The following is a 23720-nucleotide window of genomic DNA, read 5'->3' as shown; positions in this document are numbered from 1 at the left end:
GCCGATCAAGACTCGAGTGACGATAACGGCGATGTGGCTACCACTTCTCGAGTTGACTACGGATTTGCCGTGTAATAATTTTCTTGTACTTTGAACATTAATATATCCTTATCAAACTGCACAACGGGACTTAATCGCGTATTTAAGTTTTAAGATTTACCTCCGACGTTTCGAGGACGGCGTTGTCCCCGTGGTCTCGGAGAAGACTGGCTCAAGTTGACATCAACATCTTCTAGCCGCGCGAGTTTTTCGAACTACCCGCACTTGGTCTTGTTTATCAGTTTGAACGTTTTGCGCACTAGGGATGTCACTCTGTCGACACACAACACTAACGATATTCGATTTATCGACTGTCGATATTCGTTTCCGCTTACATTTACTAATGACTGGATTCCATGTGGATGAGATCTTAAAACCCTCGTCCCGATTAAAATTGCAATGTTTTTTGATTTCAATGGCTTCCCGCACTTTTCTACTGTAGAAATGGCGATCCGTGGAGAGGATTTTAGGGTTATGCAGCTCAATCCAGTGGTTTGGTCCTGACTCCAGCAAATGCTCAGCCACCGCAGACTTGTTGACCTGACGATTTTTGACAGCTGCGATATGTTCCTTAACTCTTTCTGCTATGGTGCGCTTAGTTTCTCCGATATAGGAACTACCACAACTGCAATCTATTTTATAAACGCCAGGTGACTGGAACGGAATAACGTCCTTCGGTGACCTTAGGCTCCCTGCTACTTTGGATAAAGGTGTGTACACCGTCTTTATAGAGTACTTTCCAAGTACTGTGCCAACTTTATCCGTTACCCCTTTTACATACGGCAAAAATGCCGGCTGTCTGGAGACATCAGGACGTTTCCGCGTTGCCTTTCGTCTGGGTTGCCACTTTTTTACCTTGTACCCGTTCCTCCTTAGTACCTCCTGAATATGCGACATCTCACTCTCTAAATATTCAGGGTCACACAGATCATGTGCTCTGTTTACTAGCGAGGTAACCACCGATTGTAAGTGACGAGAGTTGTGCAGTTTGATAATGTTTAATAATCGTGAAAGTTTAAATCAGTATTAATATATCCTGCTTATTAATCGAAAAATGAAATATGTACCTATACTTATGCGCCACGGCGACAATTATTCAAACTTCGATACGCGTGTGGAAATTTTGCAATTTGTTTGTTCACATGCGTTATGTCCAGGATACTTGTGTTAATCTAAGAATAAAATAATTATCATTCAACGTTGTAGTTTTATTTTGTAACTTTTTCCTTATCCAGACTTTCTCGTCGCTCAGCGACAATATTTTTTCGAATTCCGTAGATTCATTTCCAATGTGCTCGATAGTCGTTTTATTTAGCTTATAGTTTATACTGTCCCACTACTCGAAAAAGGACTCCCCCAATTCCTTCGAGGAAATTTTTTCTGTATGTATTTGGGGAACGCAGAGGCCGTCCCCGAACTGAGCACCAGTACATACAAAATACTTGGGGCAATTGGTACGGAGTGCGCCACGGACATCGGCGTCAAGCAGGAGACAGGGATTGGACGGGGGGCGCATCCGCCTCACTCTTAATAGAACGGGGAACGCAGAGGCCGTCCCCGAACTGAGCACCAGTACATACAAAATACTTGGGGCAATTGGTACAGAGTGCGCCACGGGCATCGGCGTCGAGCAGGAGACAGGGATTGGACGGGGGGCGGATCCGCCTCACTCTTAATAGAACGGGGAACCCAGAGGCCGTCCCCGAACTGAGCACCAGTACATACAAAATACTTGGGGCAATTGGTACGGAGTGCGCCACGGGCATCGGCGTCAAGCAGGAGACAGGGATTGGACGGGGGGGCGGATCCGCCTCACTCTTAATAGAACGGGGAACGCAGAGGCCGTCCCCGAACTGAGCACCAGTACATACAAAATACTTGGGGCAATTGGTACGGAGTGCGCCACGGGCATCGGCGTCAAGCAGGAGACAGGGATTGGACGGGGGGCGGATCCGCCTCACTCTTAATAGAACGGGGAACGAAGAGGCCGTCCCCGAACTGAGCACCAGTACATACAAAATACTTGGGGCAATTGGTACGGCGTGCGCCACGGGCATCGGGGTCGAGCAGGAGACAGGGATTGGACGGGGGGCGGATCCGCCTCACTCTTAATAGAACGGGGAACGCAGAGGCCGTCCCCGAACTGAGCACCAGTACATACAAAATACTTGGGGCAATTGGTACGGAGTGCGCCACGGGCATCGGCGTCAAGCAGGAGACAGGGATTGGACGGGGGCGGATCCGCCTCACTCTTAATAGAACGGGGAACGCAGAGGCCGTCCCCGAACTGAGCACCAGTACATACAAAATACTTGGGGCAATTGGTACGGAGTGCGCCACGGGCATCGGCGTTGAGCGGGAGACAGGGATTGGCTCGGGAGTTGTTAGTATCAAATGCCGTACATAAATACAGAAACAAAAGTAAAAATTATGTTTTTCATATTATGGGACATGCGCTCACATCGACGGCCGGACGCAACTGAGGCGCGCGCAGGCGGCGCGCACGTATTTACGCAACGGTTGGAGCGAGATGGAAGACAGGGCGTGCTACTCTCGAAAGCGACATTCTCCGCGGTAGTCCTGAATTGCTGTATTTTCTACTACCCATTTCATGCAACCGGCGATTGTGAGCGGGATAGAAAATATGCCATCGCACTCTAGAGAGGCGCGATCTACGTCAAAGGGTAGATTAGATTCTGCAGTTCTAAGATACCTATCTTTCTGTTTTTCGTAGGTTTAGGAATAGTATATAAGACGACGATACATTTCAATAAATGTTCATTATTTAACTGACTATACCGCGGTTATTATTGCTCCTCCTGCCTGGACCCCCATATCTGGTGACCCCGACGTGATATTCTCGCCGCCATGGCCGACAAGATGTTAGAGCACGCCGAGCCAGTCACCGTTGCTGCAGTCACACAAGCCACAGACTTTCAAGCCCCGCAAAGCAGCCAAAACACTGCTTCGACAAGTCCTGGAACGCCTAGATAAATACGGCGTAACTCTCAATGTCGATAAATGCGAGTTCGGACGAAGAAAAATCAACTTCCTTGGCTATGAAGTATCACCCGACGGCATCAGTCCCACTCAAGAACGGATCGAAGCAATATCGAATTACCCAAAGCCGAAGACAGTCTGTGAGCTGAGAAGATTTCTAGGCATGTTAAATTTTTACCGTGACTGCCTACCACATCAAGCGGAACTTCAGTCTCAACTCAACAAGTATCTGCACAACTCCAAGAAAAATGACAAGACTCCTATCGAATGGAACACCGAGTCAGATGAAGCTTTCAAGAAATGCCGCCAAAGCATATTGGAAGCAACTACGCTATCATATCCAGTTCACGGCGCTCCTCTATGTATCATGAGTGATGCATCAGACCACAGCGTAGGAGGACTAGTCCAACAGAAAGTTGATGATGTTTGGAAACCTCTGGCATTTTTCTCGAAGGCACTGAGTCCGACGCAACGCCGCTACAGTGTGTATGATCGCGAACTCCTAGCGATTTACATGGCTGTAAAGCACTTCAGACGACTTATAGAAGGCAATGACGTCATCGTCTACACGGACCACAGACCACTTACGCACGCACTTACGCGAGCACCGAGCAGCAGCGACACTCCGAGACGCGAGCGCCAACTGCACTTCATTAGCCAATTTTGTTCGAGCATCCAGTATATCCCCGGCGACAAAAACAACATCGCTGACGCCTTATCACGAATCGAAGAAATACAATGTGCTTCCGCCATCCATTTTGACAAGTTAGCCACCGACCAGCGCACCGATGAAGAATTAACAAAATTGAAAACTCAAGAAAATCTGAAGTTCACTGAAGTCACGCTACCAGCCATCAATCGACCAATCACGTGTGAGCTCTCAACTGGCACACCGCGACCGTACTTACCTATCGCTTATCGTTATGCGGCCTACAAAGCGCAACACGATATAAGCCACTCAGGTGTACGCGCAACGAGGAGACTTATGGCATCTAAGTTCTTTTGGCCAGCAATGAACAGAGACGTCGCACTTTGGACTCGAGCATGCATTGGATGTCAACGAGCTAAAATACATCGTCACGTGATTCCACCTATCGGCGAGTTCCCGCCATCTCAACGTTTCGAGCATCTGCATATCGATATCGTGGGACCTCTAAGAATATCAAATGATTATCGATATTGCGTCACAATGATCGACCGCTGCACGAAGTGGCCCGAGGCAATACCAGTACGTGACATAACAGCTGAAGTTGTCGCTAAAGTCTTGTACGAGCACTGGATTACGAGATTTGGATGTCCGCTACGCATCACGTCAGATCAAGGTCGTACCTTTGAGTCAAACCTTTTCAACGCTCTCCTGAAGAAGCTTGGGACTACGAGAATACGTACCACTGCCTACCACCCTCAGGCGAATTCTCAAGTGGAGAGGCTACACCGCACCTTGAAAGCCGCTCTTATGGCAAGGGGCGAAAGTTCAAGATGGTCCGAAGAGCTGCCTACAGTTTTATTTGGATCACGAGCCGCATTACGCAGCGATAACAACCTAAGCCCTGCATTGATGACGTATGGATCTCCACTACGCATGCCAGCTGATTTCTTCGTACCTACAAAGTCGACGATTGAAGATGCAGAGTTTGTACGACGTTTGTCAGAGATAATGTCATCACTTGTTCCTGTAACCCGGACGCACGCCACGCAATGGAGACCTTTCGTGCATAAGGACCTTGCGTCGTGCACTCACGTATTCGTGCGTAATGACACCGTGCGACCCCCGCTCACACCACCATATGACGGTCCGTTCGAGGTTCTCAAACGCTACGACAAGTATTTCAAGATACAAATGCCACAACGAACTACTGTCGTCACTATTGAGCGTCTGAAGCCAGCCTACATCTACAATGAAGACGTCACAAGCGACAGCCAGCCTTCTGCATCTAGCCCAGACACTCAGACGTATGTGACGAGATCGGGCAGAGTCACGAAACGTATTCGCTTCGCTTGAGAGGGAGTGCTATGGGACATGCGCTCACATCGACGGCCGGACGCAACTGAGGCGCGCGCAGGCGGCGCGCACGTATTTACGCAACGGTTGGAGCGAGATGGAAGACAGGGCGTGCTACTCTCGAAAGCGACATTCTCCGCGGTAGTCCTGAATTGCTGTATTTTCTACTACCCACTTCATGCAACCGGCGATTGTGAGCGGGATAGAAAATATGCCATCGCACTCTAGAGAGGCGCGATCTACGTCAAAGGGTAGATTATATTCTGCAGTTCTAAGATACCTATCTTTCTGTTTTTCGTAGGTTTAGGAATAGTATATAAGACGACGATACATTTCAATAAATGTTCATTATTTAACTGACTATACCGCGGTTATTATTGCTCCTCCTGCCTGGACCCCCATAATATAAACTAGGTATGATTAAGATTTCTTAACATCGGATTATATACTTATTCATTCATTATTCATTATATCTTGACTTGAGTAGTTTCAGTTTCAGGCCCGCCCAAATGAAATGGAAGTAAATGAACATATTTAGTAATAAATTGTTTTCTAAATTTAAAGTTGTAGTTTTGAAATAATGGCATTGCAAGATAAATGTGAAATTCAAAATTAAAACAATACAAATATTCTTTTCAATTTAAATTTCAAAGGGCATTTAAGGGCAAAGTCGATGTTTAGGTCGAACCATAATACTCTCATTCGATAGGTAATAACAACACTAGAGAAATAAGGATAGACATATGTATAAACACTTAGGTAAGAAAGAGATAGCGCTATACCAATAAAGAACATTTCCAATATGTCGTTGTTTCATTAACACGTCCTTACATTGATAGAGTCTGGCTACTGAAATATTACACAAATGTTTGGCGGGAAATTCAAAAAATCTTGGGCTAGTCACATTTTGTGTAGTAGGAATTATAGTTTTGATACTAGAAAATATTTTTGATTTTCTGTGCACACGTAAGGTAAGTACCTAAGGATATAATTAAGTAAAATATACGTTGACGTGCAATCAACGTCAGCTCACATAATTTCTACCACTATGTAAAGTACAGTCAACGATAAACACATCGCCGTGTGCCTGCTATACGGCCACAATTCAAAAATTTTATCTTTCTGGATTATTGCAGATTCGTATTCAAAATTGTTCAATTTACGACCTTATTTCGAGAGCCATAGCAAAAAAGGTCTTTAAGAGCCTTTTTCTCACAAGTGGCCTTATGGATTTGACTATAAATTGTCAGACGATTCCCTGCAATACAGCCACTTGCCAGTCTGCCGCCTGCTCCCGCGGCGTTCGCACGTGAACTGACGGCCCTTTGAGTTGTGGCTATATAGCACACGTTTTAAATGAATCTTTTGAGTTGCGTCCTAGAAAATAATAATTAGTTGAGTGATAATTACGATGAATCACTATAAATATAAAAGAAACAAACGGCAATTGGTTGTGTCACAGCAGTAAGTATTACACTTATTATTACAAAATTACCAGCTGTAACGTTGCACGTTACTATATGTAGGTAATTGAACTAAACATAATCTTAAACTCAACTAACACTTAAAAATAATAAATAAATAAGAACTGTAATCATAGGCTTAGAATGTAGATTTAACCAAATCAATACATTAATTTACGAAATGAACGTAACGTTTCTGTGCGCGAGTGTACTTTCGGCCGAACAACGTTGTCAGCAGATTTGCCCTACTTATACGACCGGCCATCACTCAGCGCCCCACTCTCCTTCCAATCGCTTAAGAGAACGGCTGTGCCGGCTGCGTTCACGAGCCTCGCGCCGTGACCCTGCACGCGCCGGACGGTCCTCGTTTTATTTAAAATTTTAATTGTTATATTGAGAAAAAGTTTAAATCAGTAAAAGTAAGAAAATAACATAAGTAATTATGTTATTGCATAAATCAAAACGTAATTAAGTTCCGTCTTGCACCCCGAGTAAAGGGTAAGTGTTGAAACGTTATTAGATTTAAGAGTGTGCTGGCTTATAGTGCTAATATGCTTAAAATAGTGTTAATTGTATCTCATTTCATGCTTAGAGTCTTGCAATTTCTTTTATCCGCCGAGTCATCGCTTGTTAACCGCTACGGCGTAACTGTAAAGTCCCGTTACAAAATGGCTGCCCATACATTTGGCCCAACCTTAAATGCCGCTAAATCATCTTGTAGTTTCGATTAATAGAGCTTAGTACTCCAAACTATTAGATATATTTTAGTATTTTTAACGGTATTCCAATTTATATTCTTGCCTCTTTGTTTTGCACCTGCTGTAACTCCGTTCTGATAATGAACACCCACCAGCTGCTTTCTGCTCCCTGCCGCCTAGCTTAGCGACATCAATGGGGTTCAATCTGAGCGGCTATTTTATACGTGTGCTTAAGGATGGACATAATAAATTCCAGGGTGCAAGTTCCGGATTCAGAACCTGGGCGGCGGCGCGGTATTTTGCTCCCGGCCGGCCGCAGAGTACCCCAGGACGCAGAGGCCTCCGCCCACTCCAGCACCAGCGGGTCACGGCACCTTCCCACTGTTCCCCATCAACCCGGAGCGGTCCAGCGACACGACCAGCTAGCGCGACAGGGGAGTACCGTCCATGCCACGGAACCAGACGGCCATTTTTTTTTTTAAATCATAACGGACCTTTACCACGGCCCTCGCTCGGCAAAATTGGATAGTTTTTTTTTAATAATAAATTATTTATTTGTAAGCAACTGGGTGTTTTCCTTGACCACCCAGCCCTAACCGTTTCACAGCTCGCCACCGAAACTACCACAACGCAACAATATGATTAAGCAAATCTCAACTTTGTTTTCTTTCAGTATTGAGCATGTTTTCGAAGAGTGTGTATGTATTTAACTAACATTTTATTGTATATAATATTATGTGTGTCTAATTCTATTGCACGCTTTACTGCCAATAATATGCAACGGATTTTATTGTGTGAGGTAAATTACTAACTGTGTTCGGGATGGTTGTATTCGGGATGGTGTCATAATATTGGAATTTCGTTAAATATTATAATAACTGCTTTTATTTTGGGGACTTTGGCGCCAAACATTAAATCACGTGGAAAGTCGTTACTTTGATATATTTACATTTACTTATTTGATAATGGTTAAGGCATTTTCGTGGTAATGACTGTGTTTAATGTTTTTTCGGTGTGTGTCCTAGCTATTCAATTTATTTCAATTAAAATTATTTTATGGAGAATGATAGAAACTAGATATAGCTATGTTTTATATGATGGCAACCCCGGCTGTCAAACGATAAGCAGCTGATTTTGCTAGTTCCCTTGTAATTATTTTAATTTTAATGATATTTCATGTAATATTAAGCATTAAAAGTGTGAATCAAATAGTTATAACATTAAGTTTTATATATACATAATAAGTGAAGTGCTTTAGTGACGTTTACTAGTGTCTTGTAATATCTCGGATTTGTAGCCGTTACAGGTTATAAATTTGAAACCTGCGTTCGCCTTGGAATCCTTTCTGGGTTTTTTTTTATCACTAATATTTACTAAATGTGTTTATAATAAAGCATTGATCATTGTACAGGGTTAGAACGCAGTGTAGATACAGTCAATCGTCACTATTTCACGTAAGTACCTAAATATCACTTAGCTTGAGTGAGCGATTCCTTGTTTATTTTTGGGTTTAATTTCAATTGCAAAACTGTCTACAATGCTTACCCGCAGAGCAGCCGCAGCGGCTCGCCAGCAGGAGACTGATAAACTCCAACTTACCTTGCTGGAGTTGAAAATATCCAAGGAATCTTGTGCTCAATTGCTCAGTGAAAGGGAAGACAGTGAGAAGGAACTATTATTAGTACTTAGTAGCAATGATAAGCTTAAAAAGGAACTTTGCTCATTAGAAGCTGACTACAATAATGTAAATTCAGAGCGGGCCCGGCTTCAGGAGACGGTTGACAGGTTCACTGAGTGTAGTGTTGCGTATGAGCAGGCCCTGAAGGACATCAACTCATTGGAGAGAGCACTGCACGACGCCCACGAACAAATCTATGAGCTACAGGAGGCCCAACACAATGCAGCAGCGGCACACTCTCAGAGCTTGTTCGAAGAACTGGTCCGGCCCGACTCTCAGTTGGTTACCGCACCAATTGAAAACCTTGTGGCCACTACAGATTTAGCCTATGATACTACCACACCAAGGTTAGTAAATTGCAGCGGGAATAAACTAAAGAAATATATTAAATTAAATAGACTCATAAAAAAAAACCAAAACTTGTCAAAAATAAATAAATTGTTTTTTAAAAAACCGGCCAAGTGCGAGTCGGACTCGCGTTCCAAGGGTTCCGTATATTACACAATTTTTAACAATCAGTGCCGGATTAAGATATGTTGATGCCCTAAGGATTTCTAGGTGCCCCCTCTCCCTCGGGTCATCAAGATTACATTGATTTTTTGGTAAATTGAGAGAAGTTCATTGCCGCGTTACAGCTGAGAATGGAAATCAGTCACATCATTTTATCACGAAAATTGACAGTGGCGCAGCAGTAATGTTGCAACAGAGTACCTAATGCTGTTGCAGTCGCCACCCGAATGTCACCTTTATCATAGCTTAGAAAGTAATAGAAACGCGAGCGAAGCGAGCGCGGAAATTTTTCGATATAAAAACGCAATATGATAGACAGTTGTAAATTTTTACTTTTAGTATGGAAATCAGTCACATCATTTTATCACGGAAGTTGACAGTACTGCAGCAGTAACGTTGCAACAGAGTAATGTTGCTGCAGTCGCCACCCGAATGTCACCTTTATCATACCTTATAAAGTTATTGAAAACGCGAGCGAAGTGAGCGCGAAAATTTTTCGATATACAAACGCAATTTTACTTTTAGTCCCAACCAGGCGCGAATCCAGGATTTCATACAGAGAAGGGATGGGACAGTTTTCTATCAGCCTAGCTTCGCATAGGGCTCGATATTTCTTAGGCTTCGATATTCGAGGTTGTTTTCATGCATAAAATATGCAAGAAAGCAGAGCTTGGAATTGAATTGGCGAAGTGTGAGAAAGGCAGTAGGCCTAGCTGCGAAAGAGGAAAGCTTGGATTTGGATCCACGCCCAAGTGTAATTAAGGCAGAAGGCGTCGCATAAGACCTAACGCCGAACCGCAAAAGAGTGGGTTGAAATCGAATCTATGCATGTAATCACGACTCTTCTACTGCTACCGATTGTTTCCCAAAGAATTACGCGCCATTATTTTTGCAAATTAGCTTTTGGACAGCTAAAAAAAATCGTGTGGTAAAAACGATGTCTGTCCCTAATTTTAAAATTTGTTCACCTTTTTCAACCTGGCATTTTGGTGCCCCTCCTGAACGTGGTGCCCTAAGCACGTGCTTGTTTTGCTTATTGGTTACAAAGTCTTTATTAATTCAACCATTAAAGTCGACGAGTACAAAAAACTTTAAGCTAGCTCTCAATTTAACATTTTTTTTAAACATTATTTTTAATTTGACCTTACAATTACTCGTAAGTAGGTAAGACCGTTAAATATTTAAAATGATTATCTTATCAGAAAATTATCACCAATTACTCTAAGAAAACGACTACTCTAAGTAATCCGGCACTGTTAACAATGTATTTTTTATGTGAAACGTGAGTGAAATCTCTTTAAAAAATCCGTAGGGGTCGGATTAAAAACTGTAATTAAGTCCGACTCACGCTTGACTGTACATTTCTAATAGGTTTTCCTGTCATCTATAGGAATAGACCTATTTTATGTATTTTTTTCAAAATTTTAGACCTAGTAGTTTCGGAGATAAGGGGGGGGGGGAATGGTCATTTTTTGCCTATTTTCTTGAATAACTTCTAAACTGTTGATTCAAAAATTATAAAAAAAAAATATTTGAAATCCTTACAATAAGCTCTTTCATTTGATATGTAACATGATATAGTTTGAAAAATTTTTTTTTTTCATTTTTTCATTTACCCCCCAAAAGTGGCCCCCATGTTTAAAATTCATTTGTTTACGTTACATGTCCGTATTCGGGTCACAAACTTACATATGTGTACCAAATTTCAACTTGATTGGTCCAGTAGTTCCGGAGAAAATCGGCTGTGACAGACGGACAGACAGACAGACAGACAGACAGACAGACAGACAGACGCACGAGTGATCCTATAAGGGTTCCGTTTTTTCCTTTTGAGGTACGGAACCCTAAAAATTGAGATTTTGTAAAATTAATGTTAATTTAGTGGATAAGTTAGATTTATATTCTGCCCAGTTAGAAAATAGTCAATTGCAATATGAAACCGACACACAGACTTTAAAATTAAAAATTCAGAGTTTGGAGGATTCCATAGAATCCTTAGAAAAAATAAATGAGAGTTCTAAAAAGGTGATTAATGAATATTCTTTGGCCATGGATGATTTAATATCCCAGATTAAGCTTAATTCAGAACGGTTTGAGTCACTGACCAATGCCCAGTCATGTGCTTGTAAGCAAGTGACTGAACATTCGTCGACCAGTTTACTCGACCTAAGCCTGTGTGACGGTTTACCACAACAGCATGTAAATGATAATAGCTCCTTCCACACTACACAACAAAGCACACCTAAACCTAATGTTATTATGTATTCTGATGAAATTGGAAGCAATATGATCTCATTTTTAAGCTTTTACCTAAAGGGACTTAGTACAATCAGCAATTGTCTGCCTCACAGTAGCTTTGAAAATATCTTAAAACAAATTTTAAATGACAGTAATATTAATTCTAAGACAACACTGCTTATTCTTATGGGGAATAGGGGTAATGTGAACAAAAATAATTTAATTAAATACTTTGAACAGTTAAACTCGCTTGCAGTGCATGAAATTATTTTTTTCACATTCCCCTATTGTGAGCAAATGTCAGAGGCAGAAAATACCACTAGACATAAGTTAAATATATCTCTATATAATCTTTGTACATATAGTAGTAAGTTTAGCATAATTGACACTAACAATTTTGTTAGTAAATACCATATGCCTATGGTGTTTTTGACTAAAGGCAAGTGTTGCCTTTCAAATTATTACAAAAGACAAATAGCTTTATCGCTATCATATTTACTTGACATTTCTGCCAAGAATTTGGCAGACAATTCTGCTCCTATTGAGCAGCCCAGTATGAACATGGAATTGGTTCCAGTCATAACCAATGATTTAATAGATTTAAACTAGCTGTTAAGACAAAAGATTCTGTCTCTGGCAATTTAGTTTTAAATAAATATAATGAAAAATACTGCAAACATGGAAAGTATATCCACCTGGTGCATCAAAATATTCAATGTATTAGAGGAAAAAATTTACAGATAGAACTTTTTTTGAATGATTTTAATATTGATATTTTATGTCTTACTGAACATTGGTTAAATAATAATGAATTAATGCCCCAATTTAATAATCACCAGGCGGGAAGTTCGTTCACCAGACTTAGTTCCATACATGGTGGGTCATTAATTATATTAAATAGTCAGTTAAAATTTAAGGAACGTAAGGACATTGTATCCATGTCTGTTGAACGGACTATAGAACTAAGTGCAGTAGAATTAGAGCAATTTATTGTTGTCTGTGTGTATAGGCCGCCATTAAGTAATTTTGAATTATTTGAAAACATAATGGAATCTGCCCTACTTAAAATATCATCTTCTAGTAAGAAATTGCTTATATGCGGCGACTTTAATGTAAATATTATGGAAAATTCAACAATGTCTTATAGATTATTGAATCTTTTTAAATCTTGTAATCTCAACCACATGTTTATGGAGCCCACTAGAGTGACTGCTACTAGTGCAACCTGTATAGATAATATTTTCACAGATATTTTTCCTATTGCTAAAAAAGTTATCAGCAATTTAGAATCAGACCACTTAGGTCAATTAATGGTATTTGAGGCATTAAGGAAAAATACCATGAGAAAACAAATAACTTTTGTACCAGTAACCTCGGACCGCGTGGAAAGAATGAAGCTAAGTTTAGTTCAGGCGCTACCCTTTTTGTCTTCCGATATGAGTCCTAATAGTATGTATAATTCATTCTTTCACACTTTTATGGATCATTATAACGCGATATTCACCTCAAAATCGGTCGTAGTTAGTGGTGCATCAGTTTTTAGTGAGTGGGCTACTGCGGACTTACATCAAAGAAGACGTGAACTGTATGCCTTATATGAGGAACGGCGGTTTAATCAGAGTGATGAATTTAAAGAACATGTGAAGGAGTATTCGAAGAAGTTTAAAGTAGATTGTCATATAGCTAAGCGAAATTATCTAAGTCAGAAAATAAAAAGTAGTTCCGACATTGTTAAAGCAACCTGGAAAGTTATAAATGTGGAGACTGGTCGCTCGAAACATACAATTAAAGAACTTAAACTAAACATTGATAACAAAATTATAATATATTCCAATTTAGAAGTAGCTACAGAATTTGAAAAATTTTTCACCGAGGTACCAGTATCCACAACTAAGGATTTAAATTCATCACCCTCATCTGCTGTTACATTATTAAAACATAACGCTCCAGAGTGTTGTGGAGACCTTCATTTTGAACATGTTTGTACCTCAGATGTAATAAAGGCGTTTACATCAATTAATGTCAAAAAAACTAATGACCTCTAGGGAGTCTCTGTCCATGCTGTCAAATCCTTAGTAGAAATTGTAGCGCCTGACTTGGTAGTTATATTTAACAACAGTGTTGATTGCGGCGAGTTTCCTGATCTAATGAAACATAGTAAAGTAATTCCTTTATTTAAATCTGGTAGCAGCTCTGACCCCACTAACTTTAGACCGATATCTGTGCTACCAACATTTAGCAAGATTTTTGAAAAATTAGTTCTTTCTCAATTAGTACGACATTTTAACGTTAATAATTTGATGCATAATAAGCAGTTTGGTTTTACACGGGGTCGCTCAACAACCGATGCTGGTGTTGAGCTAATTAAGCATATTTTCGATGCCTGGGAGGAGTCACGAGATGCTTTAGGTGTCTTCTGTGATTTATCTAAGGCCTTCGACTGTGTTTGTCATGAAACATTAATCAGGAAACTTCATTATTACGGAGTTAGAGGATCGGCACTGAATTTACTTAAGTCCTACTTAAATGGTAGAATACAAAGGGTCGATGTGAATGGACAGCGATCACCTGGGTCATTGGTCTCTATGGGTGTACCACAGGGGTCAATATTGGGGCCTTTCCTGTTCCTTATCTACATAAATGACTTGCCATTCCTTGTTAAGACCCACCATGATATAGTATTGTTTGCAGACGACACCTCACTTATTTTCAAAGTCAAACGACAGCAACAAGCTTACAATGATGTAAACAATGCTATTTCAAAAGTAGTAAATTGGTTCAATGTTAATAATTTACTGTTAAATGAGAAAAAGACTAAATGTATTAAGTTTGTCACTAGTAGTAACGTAAGGCATGTGCAAACAAATGTCATTGTGAAGGATGAGGAATTGGAATTAGTTGATAGTACAGTTTTTCTTGGTATAACTTTAGATTCTAAACTCCAGTGGGGTCCCCATATTGCTACTCTTTCGAATAGACTGAGCTCTGCAGCTTTTGCAGTGAGCAAAATCCGTCAGTTAACTGATGTGAAAACAGCTCGATTAGTATATTTTAGTTACTTCCATAGCATTATGGCATATGGTATTTTACTGTGGGGCGGTGCTTCAGAGATAAATACCATTTTTGTTCTGCAGAAGAGGGCTATTCGAGCAATATACAAAATGAACCATAGAGACTCACTTAGAGATAAATTTAAGGAAATTGACATAATGACAGTGCACTGTCAATACATTTATGAGAATATTCTGTATGTACATAAAAATATTGTAAATTTTAGGAAAAATTGTGAAATTCATAATATTAATACTAGAAATAAACATAAGCTCGCAGTGCCCTTCACTCGGCTCCATAAAATTAAAAAATCATTCATGGGTAATTGTGTAAGATTTTATAATAAACTTCCAAACCATATTACTGAATTATCTATTAATAAATTTAAGAATTATGTAAAGCGTAAACTTATTTCTAAAGCTTATTATACCACACAAGACTACATGAATGATATTACAACGTGGGATTAATTGTTATTCGAAATGATTATTTATTTATTAGGTATATTTGATTATTGATGAGGAAATGGATATTCCGATGTAATACTATCTACTTCTTTTGTAACTTATGCTTTTTTTTTGACATTTAGATTTTATTCTAGAAATTCTAGACTAGTATTTTTTTATACAATCTTTTTAATGTTTGACGATCCTTTTGTGAAATCTTTAGTGTTAAATTTGATATGTATAATAATCCAATTTTATTATGGAATAATATTAACATCAATAAATTGCTCTGATAATTAGAATAAGATTAATTACGATTCATAAGAGCTTGTTGCCTACATGAATAAAGTAAATTTTGTTTGTTTGTTTGTTGTTTGTCTTGCTTGTTTTAGTTATTTTAGATCTAAAATTTCGAGGACTACGAGTAGATCTGCTAACACACGTAATGCCACCTCGGACAGTCTCTCTCGTGTGACACCTTTGTCAAAAGCGAAGGATTCACCAGAAAACAGAAGTTTTTCCGGTCTTGATTATGACCTAATGAAAGACATGTTCAAAGGACGTGGAAGACTATTATTGGACGCTGCTCGAGCCCTACAAGATTCACCACCAACTGTAAGCGATTTTCATTTTTCCGAAAGTCACTCGCAATATATACAATGCATTGATGAACTATCTTTGCCTAGGAGCCCACAACTAACACCTGTTCCAATTCGCGATCACGATCATCACTTTTTTGAGAGGAACATGTTGCAAGACCATGAGCCACCGCAAGAAAAACATTATGCAGAATTAACCCCAGTGAAACTAATGAATAAACCACAGGTGAATACTCCAATTAATGATAACGATCATCACTTTTTAGATAGGAACACATTTCAAGACATTGATACAAATTATGCACTATTTACCCCAGTGAAACCAGTGAATAAACCACAGGTGATTACTCCAATTAATGATCACGATCATCACTTTTTAGTTAGGAACACATTGCAAGAACTTGAACCACCGCATGAGAAAAACTATACAGAATTAACCCCAATGAAACCAATAAGTAAACCACAGGTGATTACAAATGAACCAATTCGCGTCGAAAGCCCCTCTTTGTTATGCGTGAGTGACATATCGGCAATGTTAGCATATAACGATTTAAGTTTAAGTGAACCTGATTTTACGCTACTCGATGACGGCGACTTGACGGACTGTGAAACGCATACCTGCAATTCCTAGCTCTTCATCTAGTCTTCTAATTCCATTTAATATTAAACCACCCAATGACTGTGACTTAACAGACTGTGAAACTCCTATAAAAGAGATCCCTGCCATGCCTAGCTGTTCATCTAGTCATCCGATTCAATATAATATTGAACCAGACCGTAATAGCAATTCGACCTCGGAATTGGATGCTGACCCAGATTATGACACCTGCCCAAACAACGAAAATCAAAATAGCGACTCTGATTCGAACCAGTCTTCATCCAGTATTCCTAATCCTAAAACTAGAAAACGCAAAGCTAATCCTGAACTATGGAAACGTAATATTGTAAAGAAACTGAAGAATTCTGGTAAACAGTACACTAATGTCAAGGGAAACTTAGTCCAAGCGAAAACTGTGGGGCCTCCATGTGGTGAAAATTGTAGACATAAGTGTTCTACAAAATTATATCAATTTAAAATTTTCATAAAAATCTTTTTCAGACGTGGCGTGATTTGAAGAAAATAGCCCGTGCGGACGGGGGGCGGATCCGCCTCACTCTTAATAGAACGGGGAACGCAGAGGCCGTCCCCGAACTGAGCACCAGTACATACAAAATACTTGGGGCAATTGGTACGGAGTGCGCCACGGGCATCGGCGTCGAGCAGGAGACAGGGATTGGACGGGGGGCGGATCCGCCTCACTCTTAATAGAACGGGGAACGCAGAGGCCGTCCCCGAACTGAGCACCAGTACATACAAAATACTTGGGGCAATTGGTACGGAGTGCGCCACGGGCATCGGCGTCAAGCAGGAGACAGGGATTGGGCGGGGGGCGGATCCGCCTCACTCTTAATAGAACGGGGAACGCAGAGGCCGTCCCCGAACTGAGCACCAGTACATACAAAATACTTGGGGCAATTGGTACGGAGTGCGCCACGGGCATCGGCGTCAAGCAGGAGACAGGGATTGGACGGGGGGCGGATCCGCCTCACTCTTAATAGAACGGGGAACGCAGAGGCCGTCCCCGAACTGAGCACCAGTACATACAAAATACTTGGGGCAATTGGTACGGAGTGCGCCACGGGCATCGGCGTCAAGCAGGAGACAGGGATTGGACGGGGGGCGGATCCGCCTCACTCTTAATAGAACGGGGAACGCAGAGGCCGTCCCCGAACTGAGCACCAGTACATACAAAATACTTGGGGCAATTGGTACGGAGTGCGCCACGGGCATCGGCGTTGAGCGGGAGACGGGGATTGGCTCGGGAGTTGTTAGTATCAAATGCCGTACATAAATACAGAAACAAAAGTAAAATTTATGTTTTTCATATAAACTAGGTATGATTAGGATTTCTTAACGTCGGATTACATACTTATTCATTCATTATATCTTGACTTAAGTAGCTTCAGCTTCAGGCCCGCCCAAATTAAATGTAAGTAAATGAACATATTTAGTAATAAATTGATTTTATAGCAAACCCCGTAATTAAATTACCCGCGCGCGCCTCTCGCGGACAACTCCCGGCGCGATATAAGTAGAACGGAAGCTATGGCCATCCGTCTCGTTCAAACGTTAAGACGTAGTGTTGCCGTCCCGCTCCCGCAAAACATCATGGCGAGCGCGTTCTGTCTTGTGGCTCGACACACGTCTCACACGCGCTCTCGAAGACTTTTGTTTATTTTGTTTAATGAATAACTGTAGATTAAGTTTAGTGATTATTGGGTTTGAATCCCAAACTGTGTGCATAAAAGAACTGGCTAGTGTACGGATTCTGTTGTTGTGACTGAATAGATTGACTATATAACCTACACGGCCGTGTTATTTTATCACCCCTGAGATAACCCTCTCATATATGGCGCATCCAACGTGAAATAATAACAAGTTCGTTCGAAAGTGTAGTTGAAAGTACATTTCTTTAGTGAGTGTGTCGATATGCCCCCGAAAACGAGAAAAGCGGCCAGTACAGAGCCCGACACCGACGACGAACCGCAAAATGGCGGTGATGAAGTTCGCGAAGCGGACGCAGCCGACGCGGTGACTACGGCATTGGCCGACATTAATATGTTTTCGACTCAAAATGTGCAAAATATCATAGAGACGCTACAGCGATCGCAGACCGAAGCCCTGAAAGAGTTGTTACAATCAGTATCGTCGCGTACTACGTCGTGTACAGCTCAAGGTCAAGGAACGTTAACGGGCTGCAAGACCACGTTCTCCGGCCAGCCGCAGGAGTCAGTGGAAGCATTTATTGACGCAGTAGACGCCTATAGTGAATGCGCACAGGTTTCGGATACAAATGTCCTGCGTGGTCTGGCGTACCTTCTAAAAGAAAACGCGGCGACATGGTGGCAGGGTGTGAAGCAGCAAATCACTTCATGGCAGCAGGCTAAAGAGAATCTGATAAGTGCCTACGGTGATCGCCGCCCGCCCCATCGCTTATACATAGAGATATTTTCATCGCCACAGCAAACGGAAAACACCGACGTGTTTGTGGCGCGAATACGTTCCCTTTTCGCGCGACTCCCCGAGGGAGATATTTCCGAAAAGGCGCAACTTGACATGACGTACGGACTCATGAATAGCAGGATAAGGAAGAGGCTACGGAGGGAGGACTTCGCAACTTTTAAAGAGCTACTCCGCCGTGCGCGAAGCGTGGAAGATTCTTTCGACGAGGGGGAGAGGAAACAAACACCGCCGCAGGCTTCAAGCCGCACGGTGACCTCAAACCAACGCGCGCCTCCCGCTTCGTCAACCACGGCGCGTACGGGTACATCGCATGCCAGCGGCGCCGCGGCCGCGCCGTCCCGGGCGCCGCAATCGTCCGCGCTCGCGCTGCCGCGCGCGCCGGCGCCGACGCCTGCTCAACCGGCGGCCGCGCAAGGCACCGGCGCTGCTGTCACCAGTGTCACCACCGCCGCCGCGGACGCGACCGCGAAGAAGCCGCGACCCGTGTGTGCGTATTGTCGAAGGTTCGGACACTCCAAAGACCAGTGCCGTAAGCTCATGAACTCAGGTGAGTCCACGTCTAAGAATAACTCTGCAAATAGTGCAAATGTGCTATCTAACAGTGAAACAAGTGATATTAGCTTTTATAGTGTCGATTTCAACCCGTGCAATATCACGTCGAAAGATAGATCACAAAATCCCTATTTTGCTATGAGTGACACATGCAGCAATTTGAACCCTATTTCGTATAATAATAAAGTCGAAAGTGGCACTATTCATAATTCTTATGAATACGATGGGCCAAGTGATAACAAGATTCCTGCATGTAACACTACAACTATAGGCGAGAAATGTGTACATTGTTTGGTACCTATAGCTTTTAAAAATATTACGTGTGCTAATCACTCTTTGCAAACGACTAAACCTCATTCATGTAACGAACAATTTCGCAGCCGCGGACCGCTTAGTTCTATTATAGTTCCGATGTGTTCTAGTAATAATTCAATAATTTCAAGTGAAGACGCGCGAAAAGGTTCGATGATGGATAGTCGTGAACAAAACGAGCCTAATATAACAAACGGTCCTAACCCACTTTTGTGCGTATGTAATAATAATCGTTCCTGTAATAATAATAATGAATACTCGTCGTTCGCGTCAAAGTGCATTAACCCTTCAAATGGCAGGGGCGTTACGGAAGTTGATATGTTTTTTGACGCGGACTGTAGTAAAATTTCTGACGATGAGTTGTTAAATCTGTACATGACTTATGTTGATGGGGATTGCGAGACAGTGAGTCGAACGACAAGGCCGATTTTTAATATAGAGATTTTAGGCGTGAAAGGCACTGGTTTGGTAGACACGGGAGCGAGGCGGTGCGTCGCGGGACACACACTATATGCTATTCTCTTGCGTCAGAACCATCCGCTTCGCATGATAACGCGCAACATTAAGCTTGCTGATGGGGTGTCGCGTACAATGGAAGTACTAGTTACCGTATTAGAGGTGCGATTAGAACAGGAAATCGTTAAAATTCCATTCATAATTTTCCCTTACGCGACTAATAATGAAACGTTGTTAGGCATCGATTTTCTTACTGCTGCCGGGGTAGATATTGATTTCCTCGAGTTGGTATGGTGTTTTAGCAGGAACCGCACGGTTCAGTATAAACTGTGTTTCGAACCTAATTCGCCCAGTGTAACCTGTGCTGCCACAAACGTCCTACGGGCTGACGAGGGAAGTCATCTTACACCAGCTGAGCGTCAAGCGCTCGCTGGCGTTCTTACCAGGCACGCACACGTCTTCACACCAGGGGGAGCTCCGACCCCTTACGCTGAGCATCGGATAGAAACAGGTGAGCATCCTCCTATAGCAGTACCACCTTATCGACTCAATCCAGCCAAGAAGGAGTTGATGAAGAAGGAGATTGATAAGATGTTAAAAGACGATATCATTGAAGAATGCGAGTCAGCTTGGAGTTCACCAGCTCTGATGGTGCCGAAGGCGAATGGTGAGATCCGGTTCTGTGTGGACTACCGTCGTTTGAATGCAATTACCAAGTCCGATACTTACCCGATGCCACGCATCGATGACTTGTTGCAGAATACGAAGCGAGATTGCTACATGAGCACCCTTGACCTTCGTTCATCGTACTGGCAGGTAATGTTAAGGGAGGCGGACAGGGACAAAAGCTCATTTGTGTGTCCTTTAGGTACCTTCCGCTTTAAGCGTATGCCATTTGGCCTGAAAAATGCCCCGGCGACGTTCCAACGGCTGATCGACCGCTTACGTTCCTGCTCAGCATTAAAAGACGTAACTGTCTTAGCTTACCTAGACGACCTTCTAGTGATCTCGGAAGGTTATCAACGTCACTTACAAGACCTCGAGGCAGTTTTCAAACGTTTGGCCGAGTTCAACCTCCATGTCAACAGGGAGAAGTGCGCTTTCGCGCGTGAAAGCGTTAGGTACCTCGGCCACGTCATAACGCAACAAGGCGTCTCCACCGATCCTGATAAGGTGAGTGCTGTACTCGAGATGAAGGAACCAGGTACTTTGAAGCATCTGCGAACCTTTCTACAAACGTGCTCGTGGTTTAGGAAGTTTATACCAAACTTCTCTAAGGTTTCCGAACCACTGACACGCCTAACTAGGAAAAATCAAGTCTGGATCTGGGGATCAGAGCAGACTCAAGCATTCTTTGAGCTGAAGCGCCTTCTGACCACTGCTCCAATTTTGGTTCAAGCCGACTTCAGTCGTCCTTTTATTCTTAGGACAGATTCGAGCAACTACGCCCTGGGAGCGGTCTTACTACAAGGCGACGGGAACGAAGAGCGACCTATAGAGTACGCCAGTCGACTTCTTAACGCAGCGGAGCGGAACTACTCCACTACGGAAAGGGAAGCTCTCGCAGTGGTGTGGGCGGTAGAGCGTTTCCGACCCTACCTGGACGGCCAGCCGGTCGTCATTGGCAGTGACCACCAGCCCCTCCGTTGGCTGCTGTCACTGAAATCACCAGCAGGGAGGTTGGTACGTTGGGCCCTTAGACTCCAGGCCTTTGATATCCGTTTCGAATACACTCCGGGGAAGGCGAACGTGGTAGCCGACACGCTGAGTAGGCCAGTCTGCTCCGGGGACTCCCGTGAGCGCTGCGGAATCTGCTCAGTCGTGGTCGACCTACCAACGAAGAACCCAGCAGAGTTGAGGCGCGAACAGCTTGCTGACCCCGAGGTGGATAAGATTATCAAAGAAATCGAGGGTTCCGACGAGGTGGCATCTCGACGATGGACGGAGCGCGGTTACCTAATGGAACAAGGAGTACTATACAGGTACAACCCCGATTCAGATAGTGAAACACCACAGCTCGTGATACCCAGTAGTCTCAGACCGGAGATTATGAAGGAATGCCACGACTCGCCGGTAGCCGGACACCCTGGCGTCGATCGTACGTATCAGAAGATTGCCCAGCTGTACTACTTTACAGGTATGCGGAGAATAATCACTGATTATGTCAAAGCCTGCATACACTGTCAACGCTACAAAGCCACAAATACCAAGCCTCCAGGTCTTCTGCAGACACCGCTCATGAACCAGCGCAATGAAGTGCTGGCCATGGATTTATTCGGTCCTTTGCCACCAGGAGACCAGGGGGAGAGGTGGATTTTCCTCGTCGAGGACACTGCTACCCGGTGGACAGAGCTATACGCACTCAAGGACGCCACTGCTGAAGCTTGTGCGGTGATTCTCGTCGAAGAGTACTTTATGCGTTTTGGTCTACCACGTAGAGTCATTTCCGACAATGGTGTCCAGTTCGTATCCGCAGTTATGCGTCAGTGCATGGCAGCTCTAGGGATAAAACAGAATCTCGCCCCGTTATACCACCCAGAAGCCAACCCTGCGGAACGCAAAAATCGAGACATGAAAGCGATGTTAGCACAGCTCGTGGAAGAAGACCACACCTCTTGGCCACAGAAGTTACCGGTGATTCGGTTCGCCTTGAACAGTGCAAGATGCCGCACCACAGGTAAATCACCCGCTTATTTAACTTTCGGGAGGGAAATGCGGTCACCCACAGAGGTCATCCATGACCTACGTGCCATCTTGGATAAAGATAACTTTGTCCCACAGATAACTCCGTATCTCCGATCATTTTTAAACTCCTTATCAGGTATTAGGGAACGTGTGGAGGTCCAACAGGATAAAGCAAAGCAGTATGCCGATGCGTCGCGCCGACCTTCAGATGAATTTGAGGTAGGTGACTTAGTCCTCCTTAAGTCGCATCTGCTGAGTAATACATCGAAGGATGTAACTGCTAAGTTTCTCCCACGTCGCGATGGACCGTACGTCATAACAGAGAAGGTTAGCCCTACGACGTACACAATCGCTAGCACCGAACAACCGGATATTTCTCTCGGTAGATACCACACTCAGGACCTTACCCGTTACCAAGGTAACGATGGCGATACCCCACGACCTGTTATTCCTAAGAGGAATCGCGGACGTCCAGCTAAGGCTGATAGGAATGATAGGGTACTAGTCCAGGAGCGGGGGCGTTCTCCAGGACTAGAGGGGGAGCATATAGCAAACCCCGTAATTAAATTACCCGCGCGCGCCTCTCGCGGACAACTCCCGGCGCGATATAAGTAGAACGGAAGCTATGGCCATCCGTCTCGTTCAAACGTTAAGACGTAGTGTTGCCGTCCCGCTCCCGCAAAACATCATGGCGAGCGCGTTCTGTCTTGTGGCTCGACACACGTCTCACACGCGCTCTCGAAGACTTTTGTTTATTTTGTTTAATGAATAACTGTAGATTAAGTTTAGTGATTATTGGGTTTGAATCCCAAACTGTGTGCATAAAAGAACTGGCTAGTGTACGGATTCTGTTGTTGTGACTGAATAGATTGACTATATAACCTACACGGCCGTGTTATTTTATCACCCCTGAGATAACCCTCTCAT

General features: G+C 43.0%; 1 protein-coding gene across 1 annotated transcript; it reads left to right on the top strand.

Annotated features, from left to right (window-relative positions):
• The first annotated feature begins 18254 nt into the window (after positions 1 to 18254).
• Positions 18255 to 23408, top strand: LOC134795114 (uncharacterized). The gene has a single exon (XM_063766947.1). It carries the CDS (start codon positions 18255 to 18257, stop codon positions 23406 to 23408), a length of 5154 nt encoding a protein of 1717 aa, XP_063623017.1.
• The last annotated feature ends 312 nt before the right edge of the window (positions 23409 to 23720 follow it).

This window comes from Cydia splendana, chromosome 11 (genome assembly GCF_910591565.1).
Source record: "Cydia splendana chromosome 11, ilCydSple1.2, whole genome shotgun sequence".
In the NCBI taxonomy this organism is placed as follows: Eukaryota; Metazoa; Arthropoda; class Insecta; order Lepidoptera; family Tortricidae; genus Cydia; species Cydia splendana.
The sequence above is the reverse complement of the archived record's forward strand: the minus strand, read 5'-3'. Positions and strand labels throughout refer to the sequence as shown.